The sequence below is a fragment of the Cherax quadricarinatus genome, chromosome 8 (genome assembly GCF_038502225.1).
Source record: "Cherax quadricarinatus isolate ZL_2023a chromosome 8, ASM3850222v1, whole genome shotgun sequence".
NCBI lineage: Eukaryota > Metazoa > Arthropoda > Malacostraca > Decapoda > Parastacidae > Cherax > Cherax quadricarinatus.
The window spans coordinates 49,748,564-49,768,553 of NC_091299.1; the positions used below are offsets into that span (position 1 = coordinate 49,748,564).

Consider the following 19,990-nt stretch of genomic DNA (forward strand, 5'->3'; position numbering starts at 1 on the left):
AATATATTGAAACTAAGTAATTTGTGATCACTTTCCCCAAGTTTATCATTAACCTCAAGATTATTAATTAGTGAATCTTTGTTGGCAAGAACCAAGTCAAGCAGATTGTTTCCTCGAGTTGGTTCTCTCACAAACTGTTTGAAAATACAATCCTGAACTGTATATAGAAAGTCACTAGACTCAAGATTTCCTGTCAAATTGTTCCAGTCAATTTGTCTAAAGTTAAAATCTTCCATTAACACAACATTTTCATATCTAGATGCCTTATGAATTTCGTCCCATAGGAGCTTAGTGCACTCCTTATCAAAGTTTGGGGGCCTATAAATCACACCCAAAATTAATTTTTCATGCCCCTCGAGAAACTGTAGCCAGGTTCTGTGTCCGATGTTTCTAATCTTGTATCATGTCTAACACAACAATTTAAATTATTTCTGACATACCTCGCCACTCCACCACCCTTCCTGTTGACCCTATTAATGTGGAATAGTTTATAACCCTTTATGTTGCATTCAGAAAGCATTTCTCTATCCTTCAAGTTGAACCAGGAATTGAAGGAGGAAGTCTTGCTTCTCCAGGAGGAAATTAAGAGGCTGAAGGTTCACCTCAATGGTTTTGGGAGTGAGTGTGAGGTTGCTGGTATGGTGAAGGGGAATGAGGCTACTAGCAGCGAGGTGCAGTCTGTCACTCGCTGCGAGGAGGCTGTAGGTGGGGAGGTAGTAAAGGCTGCCAGCAGTGAGGTGCAATCCAGCACCTGCTACAAGTGGCAAGTGGTTCCCAGTAATGGGAAGAACATCAAAATAAGGAAAGCTAAGAGAGAAGATCTGAAGGTAGAAAATCGATTCCCTGTTCTTCAGGATGTACTTCAATGGCCAGTGAAAGTAAAGGTACTACTTCCCCTACGAATAGAGGTAAACGAATCCTTCTGGTTGGTAACTCACAGGTAAGATATATGGACCGTGCTTTCTGCAATAGGAATAAGAAGGTAAGAGATAGTGTGTGTGCTTCCCTGGAACTGGTGTTAGTGACATAGCCAACAGGTTGGATAATATCATGTCAGGTAATGGGAACAAGCCTATTATCTGTCTCAGTGCTGGTGGAAATGATATTGGGAAGGGTAGGAGAGAAGAGCTGCTAGATAAGTACAGGTCAGCTATAGATTTAATTAAGTCTGAGGGAGGGGTCCTAATCATATGTCGCATCTTGCCTAGAAAGGAAGTGGGCAATGAATGGTTGTCTAGGGCAATTGGTGTAAATTACTGGCTAGACAGATACTGCAAGGAACTTGCAATCCCATTCATTGACAACTGGGACAACTTTTATGGCAAAAATGATATGTATGCAAGGGATGGGGTACATCTCTCTTGGGCAGGGAATGTAGCACTTGCAAACTCGATTGAGAGGGCCAATTCTGAAATGCCTAGGACTTTAAACTGATAGAAGTTAGAGGTATGTGTGTGTGTGTGTGGGAAACAGGCAGGTTGCAACACTAGGGTTGAAAATACTAAATGTACAAAAGACATTCATCATGAAGTTATAAAGAAGCAATTGAAAGTATCATGAAAGCAATTGGAGAGGACAACATGACCCAGTTGACAATTTTTCTGGGAACTGGGTGGTTTATACAAGGGAAAAACAGGCCAATCAAAGTGATTTTCAAAGAAGAATCAGCTTGTAACATGATCCTGCAGGAGAAAGCACAACAAAGGGACACACAGAAGTACTGGAGGGTGTAACTCGATCAAGGCAGAACACAAGAAGAAAGGCAGAAACTGAAAGAGAGGGTACAAAGACACAAAGAAGAATGAGAGGCAATGACATACATAAACAGGAGAAACCAGACTCAGAAGGGAAAGCAAACACAACCTCCTTCAGAACCACCTACAGAAGCACCCCAACCATAACAACCCCAATGCAACCGGACAATATAACCCACAACCCACACAGCAACCCTGCATGGGTCCCCGCCAAAGCTCCTGCTCCCCCTACCCCAATGTTCTCTCCAGACCACAGTTTTAGAAAAGAAGTTGAAGGTTTGGTATACAAATGCAGATGGAATAACAAATAAATGTGAGAAATGACATGAAAGAATCAAGGAGACGTCCCCAGACATCACAGCAGTCACAAAAAGGAAACTCACTGGGATGATAACAGATGCAATCTTCCTACCCGGATAACAGATCCTGTGGAAAGATTTTAGGAGCAGAGGTGGAGGAGGGGGGAGGAATTGCACTGCTCATTAAAAACCGATGGGGGTTTGAGGAAGTGGAAGGAATAGACGAAAATGACAAAGGGGATTACATAGTAGGTACAATTCAATCTGGGGGTCATAAGAGTCATTGCAGTGATATATAACCCACCACAGAACTGGAGGAGACCAAGAGAAGAATATGAAGAAAACAACAGAGTAATGGTGGACACACAGGCTGAGGTGGCCAGAAGAGCTCACACGGGAAGAGCAAAGTTACTAGTTGTTTGCGATTTCAATCACAAGGAGAATGATTGGAAAAAACCCGGAGCCACATGGGGGTTCAGAGCCAAGATGATGAATGTGGTACTGGAAAACCTCATGAATCGACATGTAAGGACGCTTCCAGAGACAGAAGGGAGGATGAACCAGCAAGATTAGATCTCCTCTTCACCCTGAGTAGTTTGGACATTGAGGACATCACAGATGAATGGCCCCTTGGAGCTAGTGGTCACATGGTTCTGAGCTTTGAATTCATAGTAGTTATAAATGGAGAGGGCAACAGGAGTAGGATGGGAAAAGCCAAACTACAAAAGGGGAGACTACATAGGTATGAGGAACCAGTGGGAAAGAGAATTGGTAGGAAAGTCAGTAAATGAAATGATGGACTCCTTAACAACAAAATGCAAGGAGGCAGAGGAAAGATTTGTTCCCAAGAGCAACAACAATAATGGAAGACCAGAAAGAGCCCTTGCTTTACTCAAACGTGCAGGGACGCAAAAAACAAAATGCACTAGAGAATGGAAAAAGTACAGAAGACAATGGGTCCAGGAAAATAAAGAGATTAGTTGGAGATCCAGAAACGAGAACGTACAGTTAAGCAGGGAGGCCCGGCGACAGTACAAAAACGACATAGCATCGAAAATCAAGTCCGACCTGAAGATGATGTATAGCCACATCAAGAGGAAGACAACAGTCAAGGACCAGGTAATCAGGCTGGGGAAAGAAGGAGGGGAGCTCACAAGAAACGACCGAAAAGTATGTGAGTAGCTTAACATAAAGATTTAAGGACCTATTTACAGTGGAAACAGAAATGACTCAAGGAGGTCAGAACAGACGGGTACACCAACAAGGGATATACTAACAAGTGTTGGATGAAACACACACTACCGAGGAGGAAGTGAAGAAGCTTCAAAGTGATTTTGATACCTCAAAGGCCGTAGGACTGGAGAACATCTCTCCATAGGTCCTTAGAGAGGGAGCAGAGAAGCTGTGTGTGCCACTAACCACAATTTTCAACACATCCATTGAAACTGGGCAACTACTTGAGGTATGGATGACGGCAAATGTACTCCCCATTTTTTAAAAAGGAAACAGACATGAGGCAATAAACTATAAACCAGTGTTATTGACGAGTATAGTATACAAAGTCATAGAGAACATTATCAGGAGGAGAGCAGTGGAGCACCTAGAACGGAACAAGCTTATAAATGACAACCAGCACGGTCTCAAGAAAGGATAACTCTGTGTCACAAACCTCCAAGAGTTTTATGACAAGGTAACGAAAGTATGACACGAGAGAGAGGGCTTGGTAGATTGCATTTTCTTAGACTGCAAGGCCTTCGACACAGTTCCTCACAGTTGATTAGTGCAAAAGCTAGAGGATCAGGCACATATAACAGGAAGGACACTGCAATGGTTCAGAGAATACCTGACAGGGAGGCAACAACGAGTCATGGTACGTGACGAGTTATAACAGTGGGCGCCTGAGAGGAGAGGGGCTCCACAGGGGTCAGTCCTAGGAACAGTGCTATTTCTGGTATATGTGAATGACATGACGGAAGGGATAGACTCATAAGTGTCCCTGATTGCAAATGATATGAAAATAATGAGGAGAATTAAATCAGATGAGGACCAGGCAGGACTACAAAGAGACCTGGACAGGCTTGAAGCTTGGTCCAGCAACTCGACCCTCGAATGTAACCCCACCAAATGCAAAGTCATAAAGATCAGGGAAGGACAAAGAACACCGCAGACAGAATACAGGCTAGGTGGCCAAAGACTGCAAACCTCACTCAAGGAAAAGGATTTTGGGGTGAGTATAATACCGAACACATCTCCTGAGGCGCACATCAACCAGATAACTACTGCAGCATAGGATCGCCAGGCAAATCTGAGAATAGCGTTCCAAAACCTCAGTAAGGAATTGTTCAACAATCTTTACAGCGTGTACGTTAGGCCCATACTGGAGTATACAGCACCAGTTTGGAACTCACACCTGATAAAGCACATCAAGAAATTAGAGAAGAAGCAACGGTTTTCAACAAGGCTAGTTCCAGAGCTAAGGGTAATATCCTATGATGAAAGGTAAAGGGAAATCGGCCTGACGACAGTAGAGGATAGGAGGGTTAGGGAAGATATGATAACGACATACAAAATACTGTGAGGAATTGACATTGTGGACAGAGACAGCATGTTCCAAAAGTGGGACACAGAAACAAGGGGCCACAATTGGAAGATGAAGATTCAAATGAGCCCAAGAGATGTTAAGAAGTATTTCTTTATTCATAGAATAGTCAGGAAGTGGAATAATCTGGCAAGCGACGTAGTGGAGGCAGGAACCATTCATAGTTTTAAAACGAAGTATGATAAAGCTCCTGGAGCAGTGCGAGAGAGGACCAAGTAGCGATCAGTGAAGAGGCGGGGTCAGGATCTATGTCTCTACCCCTGCAACCACAAATAGGTGAGTACACACACTCTGTCTCTGTTCCAGAGATGGAACACAGTGACAATGGTCACAATTGGAGTAGAAGACTCAGATAAGTCACAGAGATGTTGGGAAGTATTTCTTCAGTCACAGAGTTGTCAGGAAGTGGAATAGTCTGGAAAGTGAGGTAGTGGAGGCAGGATCCATACATAGCTTTAATAATATGTATGATAAAGCTCACGGAGAAGGGAGTGAGTGAGCTAGTATTGGCCAGTGAAAAGGCGGGGACAAGAGCTATGGCTAGAACCCTGCAACCACAGTTAGGTGAGTACCATATGGTGAGTACACACACACACGGCACACACACACACACACACACAGAAGTGTCCCTGTTTGCAGATGATGTGAAGTTAATGAGGAGAATTAAATCTGATGAGGACCAGGCAGGACTTCAAAGAGACCTGGACAGACTGGACACCTGGTCCAGCAAATGGCTTCTCGAATTTAATCCTGCCAAATGCAAAGTCATGAAGATAGGGGAAGGGCACAGAAGACCACAGACAGAGTATAGGCTAGGTGGCCAAAGACTGCAAACCTCACTCAAGGAGAAAGATCTACCACACACACACACACACACACACACACACACACACACACACACACACACACACACACACACACACACACACACACACGAAGAAAACAACAGAGCGATGGTGGGCACACTGGCTGAGGTGGCAAGAAGAGCTCACTCGAGCAGAGCAAAGTTACTGGTAATGGGCGATTTCAACCACAGGGAGATCGACTGGAAAAACCTGGAGCCACATGGGAGTCCCGAAACATGGAGAGCCAAGATGATGGATGTGGTACTTGAAAACCTCATGCATCAACATGTCAGGGACACTACCAGAGAGACAGGGGAGGATGAGCCAGCAAGACTGGATCTTGTGTTCACCCTGAGCAGTTCGGACATTAAGGACATCACTTATGAGAAGCCCCTTGGAGCTAGAGATCACGTGGTTCTGAGTTTTGATTAAATAGTAGAGCTACAAGTGGAGAAGGAAACAGGAACTGAATGGGAAAGACCAAACTACAAAAGGGGGTACTACACAGGTATGAGGAACTTCCTGTAGGAGGTTCAGTGGGACAGAGACTTGGTAGGAAAATCAGTAAACGAGATGGTGGAATATGTAGCAACAAAGTGCAAGGAGGCAGAGGAAAGGTTTGTTCCCAAGGGAAACAGAAATACTAGGAAGACCAAAGCGAGTCCTTGGTTTACCCGAAGGTGTAGGTAGGCAAAAACTAAGTGCACCAGAGAATGGAAAAGGTACAGGAGGCAAAGGACCCAGGAAAATAAGGAGATTAGTAGAAGAGCCAGAAACGAGTAAGCACAGACAAGGAGGGAGGCCCAGCGACGGTACGAAAACGACATGACATCGATAGTCAAGTCTGTCCCGAAACTGCTGTATAGCCACATTAGGAGGAAGACCCCAGTCAAAGACCAGGTGAAAAGGCTGAGGAAACCAGGTGGAGAACTCACAAGAAACGATCAAGAGGTATGTGAGGAGCTCAACATGAGATTTAAGGAAGTATTTACAGTGGAGACAGGAAGGCCTCTCTGGGGACAGAGCAGATGGAGACACCAGCAAGGAATATACCAACAAGTGTTGGATGACATACATACAGATGAGGAGGAGGTGAAGAAACTGCTAAGGGACATCGATACCTCAAAGTCAAAGGGACCGGACAGCATCTCCCCGTGGGTCCTTAGAGAGGGAGCAGATATGTTGTGTGTACCACTTACCACAATCTTCAACACGTCCTTGGAAACTGGGCAACTACCTGAGGGATGGAAGACGGCAAATGTAGTTCCCATTTTTAAAAAAGGAGACAGAAAAGTGGCACTAAACTATAGACCTGTGTCACTGACGTGTATAGTATGCAAAGTTATGGAGAAGATTATCAGGAGGAGAGTGGTGGAGCACCTGGAACGGAACAAGAGTATAAACGCCAACCAGCATGGATTCATGGAAGGCAAATCCTGTGTCACAAACCTTCTGGAGTTTTATGATAAAGTAACAGAAGTAAGACACGAGAGAGAGGGGTGGGTTGATTGCATCTTCTTGGACTGCAAGAAGGCCTTTGACACAGTTCCTCACAAGAGATTAGTGCAGAAGCTAGAGGATCAGGCTCATATAACAGGAAGGGCACTGCAATGGATCAGAGAATACCTGACAGGGAGGCAACAACGAGTCATGGTACGTAATGATGTATCACAGTGGGCACCTGTGACGAGCAGGGTCCCACAGGGGTCGGTCCTAGGACCAGTGCTATTTTTGGTATATGTGAACGACATGATGGAAGGGTTAGACTCAGAAGTGTCCCTGTTCGCAGACGATGTGAAGTTAATGAGGAGAATTAAATCAGATGAGGACCGGGCAGGACTTCAAAGAGACCTGGACAGACTGGACACCTGGTCCAGCAACTGGCTTCTCGAATTTAATCCCGCCAAATGCAAAGTCATGAAGATAGGGGAAGGGCACAGAAGACCGCAGACAGAGTATAGGCTAGGTGGCCAAAGACTGCAAACCTCACTCAAGGAGAAAGATCTTGGAGTGAGTATAACACCGAGCATGTCTCCGGAAGCACACATCAACCAGGTAACTGCTGCAGCATATGGGCGCCTGGCAAACCTGAGAACAGCGTTCCGATACCTTAGTAAGGAATCGTTCAAGACACTGTACACCGTGTACGTCAGGCCCATACTGGAGTATGCAGCACCTGTTTGGAACCCGCACTTGATAAAGCACGTCAAGAAACTAGAGAAAGTGCAAAGGTTTGCGACAAGGTTAGTTCCAGAGCTAAGGGGAATGTCTTATGAAGAAAGGTTAAGGGAAATCGGCCTGACGACACTAGAGGACAGGAGGGTCAGGGGAGACATGATAACGACATATAAAATACTGCGCGGAATAGACAAGGTGAACAAAGACAGGATGTTCCAGGGAGGGGACACAGAAACAAGAGGTCACAATTGGAAGTTGAAGACACACATGAGTCAGAGAGATATTAGGAAGTATTTCTTCAGCCATAGAGTTGTCAGGCAGTGGAATAGCCTAGAAAGTGATGTAGCGAAGGCAGGAACCATACATAGTTTTAAGACGAGGTATGATAAAGCTCATGGAGCGGGGAGAGAGAGGACGCAATAGCAACCGGTGAAGAGGCGGGGCCAGGAGCTAGGACTCGACCCTTGCAGCCTCAAATAGGTGAGTACACATACATACACACACACACACACACACACACACACACACACACACACACACACACACACACACACACACACACACATTCACCATGAGTAGTTCGGACATCGAGGGTATCATGTATGAAAGGCCCCTGGGAGCTAGTGATCATGTGGTTCTGTGCTTCGACTACATAGTTGAGCTCCAAGTGGAGAGAGTAGCAGGAATAGGCTGGGAAAAACCAAACTACAAAAGGGGGAACTACTCAGGCATGAGGAACTTCCTTCAAGACATTCAGTGGGAGAGGGAACTGACAGGAAAACCAGTACAAGAAATGATGGACTATGTAGCAACAAAATGCAAGGAGGCAGAGGAGAGGTTTGTTCCCAAGGGAAACAGAAATAATGGGAAGAACAGAACGAGTCCTTGGTTCACCCAAAGGTGTAGGGAGGCAAAAACTAGGTGTAATAGAGAATGGAAAAGGTACAGAAGACAGAGAACTCAGGAAAATAAAGAAATCAGCCGAAGAGCCAGAAACGAATATGCACAGATAAGAAGGGAGGCTCAGAGACAATATGAAAATGACATAGCATCAAAAGTAAAGACTGACCCGAAGCTGTTGTACAGCCACATCAGGAGGAAAACAACAGTCAAGGACCAGGTAATCAGACTGAGGAAGGGTGATGGGGAATTCACAAGAAACGACCGAGAGGTATGTCAGGAGCTCAACACAAGATTTAAAGAGGTATTTACAGTGGAAACCAGTAGGACTCCAAGAAATCAGAACAGGGGGGCACACCAGCAAGTGCTGGATGAGGTACATATAACCAAGGAGGAGGTGAAGAAGCTGCTATGCGAACTTGACACCTCAAAGGCGGTGGGACCAGACAACATCTCTCCATGGGTCCTTAAAGAGGGAGCAGAGATATTGTGTGAGCCATTAACAAAGATCTTCAACACATCATTTGAAACTGGGCAACTCCCTGAGGTATGGAAAATGGCAAATGTAGTCCCAATTTTTAAAAAGGGAGACAGACATGAGGCACTAAACTACAGACCTGTATCTCTAACGTGTATAGTATGCAAGGTCATGGAGAAGATCATCAGGAGGAGAGTGGTGGGGCACCTGGAAAGAAACAAGTGTATAATTGACAACCAGCACGGTTTCAGGGAAGGAAAATCCTGTGTCACAAACCTACTAGAGTTTTATGACAAGGTGACAGAAGTAAGACAAGAGAGAGAGGGGTGGATCGACTGCGTATTTTTGGACTGCAAGAAGGCTTTCGACACAGTTCCTCACAAGAGGTTACTGCAAAAGCTAGAGGACCAGGCACACATAACAGGAAAGGCACTGCAATGGATCAGAGAATATCTGACAGGGAGGAAACAACGAGTCATGGTACGCGACGAGGTGTCAGAGTGGGCGCCTGTGACAAGCGGGGTTCCACAGGGGTCAGTCCTAGGACCTGTGCTGTTCTTGGTATACGTGAACGACATAACGGAAGGGATAGACTCAGAAGTGTCCTTGTTTGCAGACGATGTGAAGTTAATGAGAAGAATCGAATCGGACGAGGATCAGGCAGGACTACAAAGAGATCTGGACAGGCTACAAGCCTGGTCCAGCAACTGGCTCCTAGAATTTAACCCTGCCAAATGCAAAGTCATGAAGATTGGGGAAGGGCAAAGAAGACCGCAGACACAATATAGTTTAGATGGCCAAAGACTGCAAACCTCACTAAAGGAAAAAGATCTGGGGGTGAGTATAACACCGAGCATATCTCCTGAGGCGCACATCAATCAGATAACTGCTGCAGCATACGGGCGCCTGGCAAACCTACGGATAGCGTTCCGATACCTCAGTAAGGATTCGTTTAAGACTCTGTACACCATCTACGTCAGGCCCATACTGGAGTATGCAGCACCAGTTTGGAATCCACACCTAGTCAAGCACGTCAAGAAATTAGAGAAAGTGCAAAGGTTTGCAACAAGACTAGTCCCAGAGCTACGGGGATTGTCCTATGAAGAAAGGTTGAGGGAAATCGGCCTGACGACACTGGAGGCCAGGAGGGTCAGGGGAGACATGATAACGACATATAAAATACTGCGCGGAATAGACGAGGTGGACAAAGACAGGATGTTCCAGAGATGGGACACAGACACAAGAGGTCACAATTGGAAGTTGAAGACTCAGATGAATCAAAGGGATGTTAGGAAGTATTTCTTCAGTCATAGAGTAGTCAGGCCATGGAATAGCCTAGAAAGTGATGTGGTGGAGGCAGGAACCATACATAGTTTTAAGGCGAGGTATGATAGAGCTCATGGGGCAGGGAGAGAGAGGACCTAGTAGCAATCAGCGAAGAGGCGGGGCCAGGAGCTGTGACTCGACCCCTGCAACCACAAATAGGTGAGTACAAATAGGTGAGTACACACACTGTAAACAGATATTGCATTTACATCCACATCCGCAAAATAAGTAAGACATCCTCATACTCATCCACATCTGCAGATATGTAACTTTTCACATCCGATGCATCTCTAGCACATATGCACAAAGAAAAATACCATCAGGATGCATGTCTATAGACAAGTGCTTGCCTCTGATAACTAATGAATATTACACACACTCAGAACACCCACCACACACGAGCTTTACACATTTTAATGTACGAACGAGTGGCTTGAAGCAAATAATTCTTCTACTGGTCTCCCAGGAAGCCCTCAAAATTCTGAGACGCTTTATGCCATTGCAGCTTCTATAGCCACGTATGTGGCTATATATATATATATATATATATATATATATATATATATATATATATATATATATATATATATATATATATATTGATTCTCATGCAGTCGAAAAGCTTTGAACCCTTAGTGGCAGTCTTTATATCACTGTTCCTCTTTTGTAAAAATTATGAAATTTTCTGTAAATTATTCAAATTGTGTAAATTATTCAATTGTGGCTAGCTGGTCCAGTGGCTAACGCGACGGTCTGGAGTTTTGAGACTCTCTGACCGCGGGTTCAAATCCCACCCGTGGTATGGTTTGTTTACAATCGTGTCATTACGATTTCGTGAGTCATATTCAAAAGTTCTTTGGTAAGTAAGTGCCTTTCCATGTAAACTCTTATACAATTCTCTCATGTATAATTCTTAATTAAGAATATGATGAACCAGTTGTGTTATAACATTCAAATCATAATCGTTCTTGTTATTTGCTTGAGTTCATACCTAACATCACTAAGTGTGGGTGTGAATAATTGTGACAAACCTTGCTTGCTGTTACAGTAACTGAAGTTGAATATAATTCATTATTGTTTTAGTAATTATATTTGAACTTTTGGATTAAAAAGAATCTGTAATTGAGTGTTGCAACTCTTATACCTGTTTAAAGTCCATGTTAAAACTAGGACACTATGAAGGGCTAATGACAAAATGAAAGTCATTATACATCAAATGGTACATAACTGTACATTCTGATATGCACGAAGCACGAAGACGACCAGAGCTGTCGTGTGATGGGAAGGATCAGGAAGGATGGAAATACTGGAAAAGGATGGGAGGGAGGAGGAGAGGAGGAAAATAGGCAAGTGGCCCAATTCTGACATGGTTCTCGTTATCTGGGTCACCTCCAGTACGTGTACTACAGAAATTGATTTTAATAACTCATTTGCAATTTTTCTAATTTTGTTCCACTTCTAGATACAGTATTCTTGTTTAAATTAAAGTGAATATAAAAAATATCACCAAACATAATCATTTAGATCTAACACAGTAAAAAATATTTTTGTGAAACTAAGCTTATTTAGTTATTTGACAGCTTCCTGTTTCTTCCTTTTTCAGTGTAACATATATATTTTTTATATGTATAACAAATATATATTTATATCGATAGGGCTTCGAGAACCCTATCAATCCTATACTGAAAGATACGTGTAGATCTGCCTCTACCACTTTATTCTTGACCACTATTAGGCTGAAGAATTTCTTCCTAACATTCTTGTGGCTCATCTGTGTTTTTAACCTCTAGGTGTGTCCTCGTGTACCTGTTTCCCTTCCCTGTCCACTCTGTTAATTCCTTTCAGTATTTTTTATACGTTGTGTGAGTCAGTCGCAGAATATTAGCGATGGTGTCGATGATAATGAGTGAGTGATGGTGCATGAGTGTGTAATCGTCAGTGATGGCAAGTGTTAGTGATAGTGCATACAGGACTAACCTTTCAGTGATGGTGAGTGGGCGAGTAATCGTGTCAGTGCTAGTAAGTGTTAGTGACAGTGAGTGGCTACTCACCTTGCGTCAGTGATGGTGAGACGGGAGTGCGTCCTGATGCCCTCCACCTCTGTGATGACGCTGAGGCGATGACGATTACCATCATAGTTGACCATGTTGTCACCGTGGTACCAGAAGACGAAAGGCGGCTTACTCTGAGGATTGTGAGTGATCTGGGTGTTAGAAAGGAGGTGCCATGTGGCTTATTCTGGGAACTACGAGTTAGTTGGGTTATAAAAATAGTGTTTGTAACTAACCAGAAACAGTAATTTAATGCCTGTCTTAGGAATATCTCCGTGTTATTACGATTAAATGATGTTTATTGTAAATCAATGTAACGTAATTACCTGGAGAGAGTTCCGGGGGTCGCCCCCGCGGCCGGGTCTGTGACCAGGCCTCATTAATGTAATGAGAACCATGAGTTTTTTTTTTTTTTTTTTTTTTTTTTTTTTTTTTAAGTGAGTAATTCTTACTGATTCTATGGGCTGGATTATCTCCGTCTCAGAGAAATGTTAGGATTATTTAGGGATATGAGTTATTTGCGTGCAAGGTGTGAATCAAAATTTTCCACTGATAAAAGTTATTTATCTACATGTAACTGCGGCTTACCGAGACGATAGATAGTAGGTGGACGACATTTGTGGTTTTTCTCAACAGGCTGATTATTGATGGAGCGATAGATAAATCGAGTATATGGTATCATGGTATAGGAAAAGCCTGCTGAGTCTTTAAGGATAAGAATATCAGTGTTTCATTACATAGGCTACTAGTTTCTAGACTAGAGTGCTTTCAAATATGGAAAATATAGTCACGCAGAGCAAATCATCATAACGATGCAGAGATTTAAACCCTTTCTTTGGATCGAGTCCCTAGACTTTTGTTTACCTACATATTCTTGAGCCTTAACATCCATAGGATGGATATGGGTTGCACAATAAACCAGCAAGTTCGGAGGAAAAAATCTAAATTAGTGCTAATATTATCTAAATGTATCAGGCAAATCCTGTATTTCATAGTATAGATAAATTTCTTGAATAACTTTATAAGTGTTACTTGCATCATTCTGAGTCGTATCTCGTATATATCAATGCGATGTGTTCACACCGCTTGCTCAGAACAAGAGAGAAAGTATCAGGATATTCATCAAGAGTGCTGCCAGGAAACACTAATTAATGTCTAGGTGTGAGAAAATCTTCTTCATTTACAAGATTAAATCAAGCTTAAGTTAAGACTTAAAGGAGTAATCATTAAAGATTAATTCTAATCCCCTTTTGGAGGTAATATATACGTATTAAAATGTTTCAGCATTACTCACGCCAGCTTTATGAATAATCTCTAATTCCAGTAGCTTTTAAAGCGTGCGCCTTGTTGGGGCTATAAAAATAATATTAATATTGTGAGGGATAGTATGGCGTCATAACGAGGCTGGTAGACTACACTTACTGGGGACCAGGTGCAAATTATACTGAGAGGTGTATGTCTCTCAGTGTATATACACTGAGAATTGATTTTAATCACTATTAGAGGAGTTTAGAATTCTTGACTCAGGAAAATAAAGCGTCACGCTACCTTAATGATCCTCGTGTAATCAATAGGTTTTAAACCAGGCCAACCAGGCACAAAGGTATTAAATTAAATATGTTGGAGGGCACGTGCGAAGCCTTCAGTGTGATTCAGAGTATAGTGTTGTATTGTGTTAAGATACATTTGTGCTTCGGTTGTAACGTGGGAAGTGTTTTTTCTATCAAGCAAACAACGGTTATACTTGGCGTGAACCTTTACTAATGCAATTTAGTCCTGCTATGGATTTACAGTTTCGCTAGGATTTAATCACATTTACACTTACAAAATATTTAATCAAAAGTCTAGAAAATATGGAGAACTTGCCCATCATTATATGTTTGTTCCCATAGGCTCAGAGACCCTTGGCTCATGGGGAAAGAGTGCATCTAAATTCCTTAAGGAGCTGGGAAAAAGACTCATCAGGGTAACTAGGGATCCCAGGGCAGCTAGTTTTCTGTTCCAGCGGCTCAGTGCGGCTGTTCAGAGGGGTAATGCCTGCTGTATTTTGGGCACACGCCCCAGCTCTGAGGAGCTGGATGAGATTTTCGCCTTATAATCGGTGATACACACGTAACAACATGTACCGTATATGCCACCTTTATATCAACAATGTATCTCTTAAATCTTCTGTACCATATTATGTAATAAAATATTCCTATTGGCAAAAAAAAAAAATATACTAAAAGATGGGGTGGTAGGGGAAGTGGAATATTCAAACGGCTTCAGGAAGAAATCCAAATCCAAATATTCTTCCTTGAAGTCTTTTTATGCACTTCTCCGAGGCAATGGGTCCCACAATTTACACCAGAGGTGGACCCCATCATATATATAAATTTATATATATATATATATATATATATATATATATATATAATATAAATATATATATATATAATATATATATATATATAATATAAATATATATATATTTAATATAGGGAAGTACCACCTCTATGGCTGGACTGGGGACCCTCATCCTCAGAGAAGACAATAAACGTACCTCAGGGAAAACTCAAGGTTCTCCCCGGAGTTGTTTGAATATTTTCTTCTCCTACCACCCCCTATATTTTATGTTCTATGTGAACATTTATTAATAAACAGAATACATTTACAGAAAAACATAAACATGAATACAATGGCACAATGTATCAAAGATCATGAATTTCCTCCAGCTCCTCCGAGGCTGGACGCGAGCCAAGTATGCAGCAAGCATTTCCCCACTGGATGGCTACGTTGAGGCGCTGGAACAGGAAAGTTGCTGCCCTTGGATCCCTGGTGGTGTCGATGAGTCTGGAACCCAATTCTTTAAGGAAACGTGTGGCATTTTTTCCCCATGAACCCAAGGTCTCTGGTCAGCAGCTTCTCCCTGTCGCCCCACACTGTGATGGATATAGGTGTCAGCCAGTGTGAACACACAGGTATAGTCCCATGCTAAGAGCTTGCCATTCTTTCAAGGATAGATGGTGATCCCGTCATGGCGGTTTGCTGGGTTGTGCGTATTGTTTGCTGCTAGTGATCGGGGCTTCCTCTCGGCTGGGCATCCAGCTGTAGCAAGGATTCTCTTAATGTCATTGACCTCATTGTGTCTTGCATGCCAGCCCTTGGTTTTGGAACAGTTAAGACTATGTAGACCGTATTGCTCTGCTTGCGCTTCGCCGCAGATACACGTATATTCTGTGTGAATTGGGGCAGCAAGGGGCAGAGCCACTGCAATGTGGAGGGTCATAGGGTCTAGTCACGTTCCCATTGCCGATATGGGAACTGTTTGGAGGAAGTCCCTGGAGTGAGGTGTGCTCACTGCCTGGAGACGGGCAATCTCCCTATCTGATGTTGCAGCCCTGAGCATGTTGGCAAGCACCTTTTCAGCGATTGGGCCATCCCAGCTTGACTGTTTGTGAGCCAGTGCTGCACTAGAGTTTGGTGCTGGAGCAACAAGAGTCTCCCATTCAGTGATGGCACTGACATAGCTAGGGTCTTCTATTCCTGCTGAGTCACTGAGGGTATCAGGAAGAATTTGTCTTATCAACTCATTTGATGCTATGGAAGAGGATAGGAAAGCTGGTAGAGCAATCTGGGAGGATCTGCATACTCCAAGCCTGACCGGAAGTGAGGCTTGCAACCACTGTCCATCTTCAAGAGAAAGATTCACTTCACTGTCTAGCATGGTCTTAAGGAGAGAGTCATATTCCTTGAGTTTTGAACTGCTGAAGGCTGGGGAGCATCTCAAAAAGTAGGTAAGTTTTGGGATTGACAGGCACCTGGTGAGTAGGTAGAAGGCATCGTGTGTGTCAATGTCTTTCATCCTGCTTTCCATCGTCCGGAGGTTTGAGACTTTTTTTTCTAGGATCAGATCGATGGCATTGGAACCAAGAGGAGCACCGAGGAGAGTGCTATTGGCTGGATCAATGGCTCGTGCTCCTGGTAAAATGGCGCTAATATTCTGGATCGTGTGTTGATTGGTAGAAACTATTTCACATTTGGTGGCGTTTAAAGAAAGGCCCAGGCTTTCTCCCATGTCTTTAATTTTACTGATGTCCTCTAGGAGAGATTCTGTTGTGCCAGCTAGGGTACCATCATCCAGGAACCAGATACTGAGCTCGCTGGAGAGTGCTTCTGTGACCTCCTTGATGACCAAACGGAATAGAAAGGGGGAGAGAGGGTGCCCCTGTTGCACGCCCTCACATGAGTCAATTTCATGGCCCCCAAACAATAGTTTGGAAGTCACACTATAACACGATTCTATGAAGGGATAAAGGGAAGGGAAGTTTCTATAAACTGCTTGGAGAGCAGCATCCCTTCTGACTGAGTTGAAAGCGTTGGCAAAGTCCAATTTGACCAAGGCTTTTTCATCAGACATGTTTTTGATATATGCTCGTGCTGCGTGGGCAGCTGCTTCACAGCCCTGTTGAACGCCGAAACCGAGCTGAGTTGGTTTCAGCATTGCAGCAGCCTGACTCACCCTTCTTTCTGCAGCCTTGGCGACTATTTTTTTTGCTAATTTGGGCTCTGATTTTTGAGGCGTCGGGTGTCCTGTTGTTGGCATTTGCCCGGCAGGTGTTTGTCGCCCTAGGGGGGAGAGGAGGAGGTTGTCATCCTTGGGAATGCATTTATTGCCCTAATAACATGTGTTGCTAGTGACTTGTCCCTCCTTGGTGGGACAGCCAAACAGGCATTGCCAAAAAGCAGCAAGTTGTGCCAGGATCTGTTGTTTGAAGGAGCATCGTTGACTTTCTTCAGAAGGTCAGTGAATTTGCTAGCAGCTTGAGGGCGAGCTGCTTTGGGGATATGTGTCAGAGACCTGGTGGATGTTAATTTGATTGCAGATTTGAGGTCCTCTGTAGAGGTGAAGTCACGGTAGCTGTCAGCCCTGTCTGCTGGGGGAGGCTGTTGGTTGTTCTCATTTGGAGCTCTCCTGGAGCCTAGACATCCATTGTGTGCACGGAGGTTGCCAGTTGTGGGATTGAGTGCTCATTCCCTGTAGCACACCCGGCAGATGCCTCGTGAACGACAGCTTTGGCTCTGTCGTGAAGATTCCTGGGAACCCGCAACTACTTGTGACATTGCTGATATCGTGGGGGTGGGAGGGCGCCAGCTGTTGGGTGATGGGTGAAGGACAGCATGGATGCATGGGGGGCGAGGGTGGGGGAGTAGCGAGCGGCTGAACTTGTAGTTGGTGGGGCACTAAACGGCAACACCCCTGGTCAGGAAGTCAGTGGTCCTAGGCTGGGATGAGGGGAGGGGATCAGGGATGGGGGGAGGGGGAGGGAGTGGCCCTGTGTGTTCGCTCAAGATGCACATCACTGACTAACTTTTGCTAATTGTTATACACTTATTGTTTCATTTAGAAAAAACCCACGCCATTTGGAACACTAATCATAATGCTCACACTATTAACCGAGGTGTTCTTCTGTTCACCATCCATTGACCGTGTCGTGGGCGGCCACTTCCTACCCCAACCCACGACCCCAGCTGGTTACAGATGTAAACAAAACCTCCTCCACACCTCCACTGCCAGGATCCTCTCACCACATCTACCCCCCCAAATCCCAATATGCACACTGCACTTTCACTGACACACAAGCAACGGTCTGATGCAGAAGACTGTCACAACTCTGTGATCTCCGGTGGATATTCACGATGATGTCTGCCGAAACTGGCCCATGTAAACCATGTTGGTTCTTGGTTTACACACAGAATGTATGGAGCACCACACACTGGCTCCCTCCCTCCACGCCTCCAGCCGCCCTATATATATATATATATATATATATATATATATATATATATATATATATATATATATATATATATATATATATATATATATATATATATATATTTATTATTATTTTTTTTTTTTATTATCACACCGGCCGATTCCCACCAAGGCAGGGTGGCCCGAAAAAGAAAAACTTTCACCATCATTCACTCCATCACTGTCTTGCCAGAAGGGTGCTTTACACTACAGTTTTTAAACTGCAACATTAACACCCCTCCTTCAGAGTGCAGGCACTGTACTTCCCATCTCCAGGACTCAAGTCCGGCCTGCCGGTTTCCCTGAATCCCTTCATAAATGTTACTTTGCTCACACTCCAACAGCACGTCAAGTATTAAAAACCATTTGTCTCCATTCACTCCTATCAAACACGCTCACGCATGCCTGCTGGAAGTCCAAGCCCCTCGCACACAAAACCCCCTTTACCCCCTCCCTCCAACCCTTCCTAGGCCGACCCCTACCCCGCCTTCCTTCCACTACAGACTGATACACTCTTGAAGTCATTCTGTTTCGCTCCATTCTCTCTACATGTCCGAACCACCTCAACAACCCTTCCTCAGCCCTCTGGACAACAGTTTTGGTAATCCCGCACCTCCTCCTAACTTCCAAACTACGAATTCTCTGCATTATATTCACACCACACATTGCCCTCAGACATGACATCTCCACTGCCTCCAGCCTTCTCCTCGCTGCAACATTCATCACCCACGCTTCACACCCATATAAGAGCGTTGGTAAAACTATACTCTCATACATTCCCCTCTTTGCCTCCAAGGACAAAGTTCTTTGTCTCCACAGACTCCTAAGTGCACCACTCACTCTTTTTCCCTCATCAATTCTATGATTCACCTCATCTTTCATAGACCCATCCACTGACACGTCCACTCCCAAATATCTGAATACGTTCACCTCCTCCATACTCTCTCCCTCCAATCTGATATTCAATCTTTCATCACCTAATCTTTTTGTTATCCTCATAACCTTACTCTTTCCTGTATTCACCTTTAATTTTCTTCTTTTGCACACCCTACCAAATTCATCCACCAATCTCTGCAACTTCTCTTCAGAATCTCCCAAGAGCACAGTGTCATCAGCAAAGAGCAGCTGTGACAACTCCCACTTTGTGTGTGATTCTTTATCTTTTAACTCCACGCCTCTTGCCAAGACCCTCGCATTTACTTCTCTCACAACCCCATCTATAAATATATTAAACAACCACGGTGACATCACACATCCTTGTCTAAGGCCTACTTTTACTGGGAAAAAATTTCCCTCTTTCCTACATACTCTAACTTGAGCCTCACTATCCTCGTAAAAACTCTTCACTGCTTTCAGTAACCTACCTCCTACACCATACACTTGCAACATCTGCCACATTGCCCCCCTATCCACCCTGTCATACGCCTTTTCCAAATCCATAAATGCCACAAAGACCTCTTTAGCCTTATCTAAATACTGTTCACTTATATGTTTCACTGTAAACACCTGGTCCACACATCCCCTACCTTTCCTAAAGCCTCCTTGTTCATCTGCTATCCTATTCTCCGTCTTACTCTTAATTCTTTCAATTATAACTCTACCATACACTTTACCAGGTACACTCAACAGACTTATCCCCCTATAATTTTTGCACTCTCTTTTATCCCCTTTGCCTTTATACAAAGGAACTATGCATGCTCTCTGCCAATCCCTAGGTACCTTACCCTCTTCCATACATTTATTAAATAATTGCACCAACCACT

The 19,990-nt window shown here is 43.9% G+C and overlaps 1 protein-coding gene across 1 annotated transcript in view; it reads right to left on the reverse strand.

The window, feature by feature from the left end:
* LOC128685522 (opioid-binding protein/cell adhesion molecule-like) overlaps positions 1 to 19,990 on the reverse strand; it is a 516,529-nt gene that overhangs the window by 121,823 nt on the left and 374,716 nt on the right. Inside the window, exon 5 of the mRNA XM_070083057.1 lies at positions 12,431 to 12,564. Within this exon, the coding sequence (XP_069939158.1) occupies positions 12,431 to 12,564 (134 nt within the window). The remainder of the gene's footprint in view (positions 1 to 12,430; positions 12,565 to 19,990) is intronic.